Source organism: Octopus bimaculoides, chromosome 19 (assembly GCF_001194135.2).
Source record: "Octopus bimaculoides isolate UCB-OBI-ISO-001 chromosome 19, ASM119413v2, whole genome shotgun sequence".
NCBI classification, from domain to species: domain Eukaryota; kingdom Metazoa; phylum Mollusca; class Cephalopoda; order Octopoda; family Octopodidae; genus Octopus; species Octopus bimaculoides.
Genome location: NC_068999.1, coordinates 52,674,363 through 52,679,396, shown reverse-complemented (window position 1 = coordinate 52,679,396; position 5,034 = coordinate 52,674,363). Strand labels below are relative to the sequence as shown.

Genomic DNA, 5,034 nt, shown 5'->3' with positions numbered 1-5,034 from the left:
GTACATGTATGTATGTATGTATGTATGTATGTATGTATGTGTGTATGTATGTACGTGTATGTATGTATGTATGTACGTATGTATGTGTGTATGTATGTGTGTATGTATGTATGTACGTATGTATGTCTGAATGTACGTATGTGTGTGTATGTATGCACGAATGCATACATGTATATGTGTTTGTGTGTATAAGTACGTGTGTGTATATGAGGTGTACACCACTCATCGTCTTTACAATGTCTTGTATCAGAATTCTCTAGTTAGTTGCAACAACAACAACAACAACAACAACATGTAAATCAGGTTGTCCAATATATTGAAACTTCCGGTTGGTCACAAAAAGATGCCAAGTATTAAAGCTAATATAGTTATTCCATTCTTTCCTCCTTCTCTCCCCACCCTTCTATTTCTCTCTCCCTTCCTTCTCTGTCTACTTGTGTCTATCAACATATTTATCTCTTACCACATATACCTCCATCTGTATCTCTCTGTATATCTTTTATCTTTGCGTCATCGGCTGAAATTCTCTGACTCTCCATTAAACTACAGAAAGATCTCACATCGATAAAATAAAAAGAAAGAAAGCATTTCGTTTTAATAATATTCGCACTGTGGTATGAAAAGAAAAAAAAGACTGCGAGTCTTATTACAACTTCCATCCAACAGATCAGAGGATCAAAACTCGATTGCCAACCTTCATCTCCTGCTCAAGGTCGATGACTGCTCCATTAAAACAATGCCGTGAAAATAATTTTTAAAAACAAAGCCCCTTTCCAATATAGAAGTGACCTATACGTTAGGGTTGGTGGTTTGGCCCCATCAAAAACTGACATTCAAAGATTTATCAAGTCTGTTTTGATAAAATCTTCCAAGATTGTTAGACAAGTAGACTTTTCTAATTGGATTTCTGCGAAAGTAGTCTGACAACTCCACACAGGTCTTTTATTAACTTCTTCAACACACAGTAAGAAGCCAGAACGTACGGTGGTCTATTTTCTTTCTTATTTTTCTATTAATAAATTGTCTTGTTCATACACACCCATTCTCACTCTATCACCCTCTTTTTTAATCTTTCCAAATATTTAGCTAGTTTGCTAGCTAATTATCTTCCTAATTATTGCATTCTTCCTTATATCCTGAAAGGGATACATAAAAACAAATTAAGATATATTTATGAAAATAAATATATATGCAAATACCGAATTTTAACCTTGAAGTTTTGCATCCAAATAGCAATTGTTCATCAACGAGAACAGAAAATGTATATAAATTTAAGGTTATCGTTTCTTATTTAGATGCTTTAGTTATCAAAAAACGTGGTTATGACAAACTAGAAATGAAACGAGCCAGCCTTGTCACACGTGTCACACTGAACCTCCCTGAGATATTTAATTTACTTTTCTTATTCAAATTTCATTTAATTTTTTTTTTTTTTTTCTTTCTTTCAGCAACACATGAGAAATTCAAACCATGGCAACGACGTGGACCACAGCATGTGATGCATTCTAAAGTAAGTTTCGTATATCATAGAATCAGTCGTTTTGTACGTTTTGTATCTGTGTATGTGAAAGAGACAGACAGACAGACAGACAGACAGACAGAGAAAATGTGTTGTGTGTATGTGTGTGTATGTCCTTCTATTGATAGACACAAAACCGAACCGAAGCAGATTGCAAAAGAAAGATAGGACTTGTTGCATTAGAATGGTGCAGCATACGACAAAGAGATGCTGGGCAACAAACAGCCGACAAAAGAGAGAATGGTGAGTGAGAGCTTAATATAAAAGATGGAGGTTACTAACAGACAGACAGACAGCTCCCTAGATAGATAGATAGATAGATAGATAGATAGATAGATAGATAGATAGATAGATAGATAGATAGATAGATAGATAGATAGTAATTACCGTAATATCAGCGCTACGCAGTGTTTAGGCATAAGCGAAATTTAGGTTAGCTAAAATATATTTGTGGCATATTTCAACTTGCTAAAGGCAACTAATTTTCATGACCTTGGCGGTCTGCTGGCGCAAATCAATGCTATTGACTGTATTTTAGTTAAAGCCTCGGCTTCAATTAAGTCTGTCAAGAGTTGCTTCTCTTCAGTATTTCTTATTGATAACGGCTAAGAAGCTAGATACATCGATGTCTGAGAATCCGACAGGTGGCAGCACTAGACAGGTATGGTGTTTTTACACCATTTTTACCATAAGAGAGAATTTTTCTCCGCAATAACTGCAGTGAATTTGCCTTTTGCTGTTGAAATATGTCACAAACATAATTCAACTAACCTAAAGTTCGCTTATGTCTAAACACTGCTTGGCGCTGATATTACTGTAATGTGTGTGTGTGTGTGTGTGTGTGTGTGTGTGTGTGTGTGTGTGTGTGTGTGTGTGTGTGTGTGTGTGTGTGTGTGTGTGTGTGCATCTTGGTCTGTCTTTATCTGCCTTTCTATCTACGTATTTTACCTCTTCCTTTCTTTCTCTTTTTCATCAGGTGGATTCTTATGCAAAAACATCTGTGAAATTCTCCAAGCAAGATTCAATATTCGAAGAACGGCGTAGACGACTGCAAGAAGTTTGTAACGGGAAAGAAAATGTATTCATTGGTAACAACACGGAAGCTAATATCAAAGGTCGAATGCACATTGATTCGAGACACAAAATTATATACTGTGCCATTGAGAAAACTGGCTCAACATTTTGGAAGCGAACTATGCAAATTCTTATCGGCATACGGAACGCTAGTAATCCATTTGTTATTCGGGGTATGGAAGCGCATTTCAGTTTCAATACTCTGAGAAAGGTTTCTTTTGATATAGTTCACGTTCTTTTACAGAAATATACCAAATTCTTGTTCGTGAGAGAACCGTACGCTCGCCTCTTGTCGGGATATGTCGACAAGCTTTTCTCGCCCAATTCGTTCTACTGGAAATACACAGGCACCTATATTGTTCGTTACTTTCGTTCACTTCCGTCTAACCACAGTATCAAGTGTGGCCATGACGTCACGTTTCCGGAATTTATTGATTACTTCATAGATTCGGAAGAACATAATCGATTCAGAAACGGCCATTTCACACCGAGTTACGATCATTGTCGACCTTGCCAGATTCAGTATGATATTATTGGGAAGCTTGAGTCATTTAAAAACGACACTATATTCATTCTGGAAAAACTTGGTGTAGATTCTCTCATCCATTTCTCAGATTTTGCCAAAGAGAGCGAAATCGACGCTTTAACCGATGCGGCAGATAACGTCTATGCCATGAGGTTAGCGGTCACAAAATGCATGACGTTTACAGAAGCCTTACGTCGAGTGTGGAAGAAAATGCAGATCCGTGGTCTTTTGAGCCGCGAAATTCCGTTTCCTTATTCAGACGATTCCCGGGCTTACATTCCATATTCCACTTTCTTAAAAACATTACTTGATGCTCACGCACGTTCTGGTCCCAGAGATAAAAGGATCGAAAACCGCAAGCTGGCTCTCATAGAAGCCTATCGACAAATCGACTACAGACAATTGTTGAGGCTGAAAAGAATTCTTGAACCAGATTGCAAAATATTTGGTTATGATCCAGAACCATCCATTATCTTCCAGCAAACTAGGCAGCCTGAATCATTCTATTTTATGTTTGATTATTAAACGGTTGACAAATCGGTTTAAATGGATGAATCAGTTTGAAGTATATCAACTGTTGGACTTTGTGATAAAACGTCTTAAATTCCCATCTCAAAAAGACCCAGTCACTGCAATCATAATTGAATGCAAACAGATTTAAACAAATGACATTCCATTCATAAAATAAACCAGTGAGTGAAACAATAATAATAATTCTTTCTACTATAGGTACAAGGCCAAAAATTTGGGGGAGGGGAATAGTCGATCAGTGCGTATCTGCTACTTATTCCATCAACCCCGAAAGGATAAAAGGTAAAGTCAACCTCGTCAGAATTTGAACTCAGAACGTATAGACGAATGAAATGACGCGAAGCATTTTGACCGGCGTGCTAACGATAGTTGTAATACAATGTGCTACTGCTGTAATTCAATGTGCTGTCCAGAACGACATTATCCTTTTCTGACTTATAAAACACGCCTTTCAAGTATTTTATACCTACAATACATCAAATAGGTTATCATGCAGTTAACCGTCGTAAAAATAGTGGAAGTAAATTGCCCTTAAAAAATGGAGTAATTGCGATAGAAACCGGAAGTGACGACAGTGACATTCCATGATTTCAAGTAAATACCGTATGTAACGTACTAACATACTTTTTATATAAGACAAAAACAATCACATTTACGAGGAAACTTAACGGTCATTGATGTCCGAAATGAGATTCGTGAATAGGTTTTCACTATCTCTAAATTTGTTTCGCCACACACGTTCATAAAGATATGATGTAAATATTTTCTTTTTCTTTTTTTTTTTTTCGCAGCTTTCGCAGATTCCCATGATTCTGTCGCTATCCATTGTCATTATGATGATTCTGAATTGGGGGCTTGAATCATCGTGAATCTTTCATTAGCTTATTACACAACCATGGATGCTACCCCTATGGACGCGCTGCAGTTACTCTCTTTCCGAAAGAACGAAAGGCAAACTCGACCTCGGCGGAATTTGAACTCAGAACATAACGGCAGACGAAATACCGCTAAGCATTTCGCCCGGCGTGCTAACGTTTCTGCCAGCTCGCCGACTTCGAAGAAGACAGTATTTCGAGTGAAAAATGTCAAAGTGTCTCATGCATCCAACCATTCGTAACTGACATACAGCGTTTATAATATAACACAAAATTAATTAAGGAACCTACAGGACTTGTGAATACGCGGCGGGACGTCTTTATTATGAAGTCCATTATTTGCAGAACTGTAAGAGTCTGGCACATTTTCGTACAGCTGCATCAATAAGATATAGAAAGAATTTCTTTTTTTTGTTTTCTTCTAATCCCAACTCCCTCAGGAACTGATGACTTTGCAATATCCCGCTTGACAGGAAAGTAGTAGTAGTAGTAATATAATTACAGTGGTG

The 5,034-nt window shown here is 37.2% G+C and overlaps 1 protein-coding gene across 1 annotated transcript in view; it reads left to right on the top strand.

Moving 5' to 3' along the window:
• LOC128250115 (carbohydrate sulfotransferase 11-like) overlaps nucleotides 1-4,377 on the top strand; it is a 9,895-nt gene extending 5,518 nt beyond the window's left edge. The window contains exons 2-3 of the mRNA XM_052974839.1: nucleotides 1,449-1,510; nucleotides 2,496-4,377. Of these exons, the coding sequence (XP_052830799.1) occupies nucleotides 1,449-1,510; nucleotides 2,496-3,644 (1,211 nt within the window). The 3' untranslated portion in view covers nucleotides 3,645-4,377. The remainder of the gene's footprint in view (nucleotides 1-1,448; nucleotides 1,511-2,495) is intronic.
• Nucleotides 4,378-5,034: the final 657 nt, after the last annotated feature.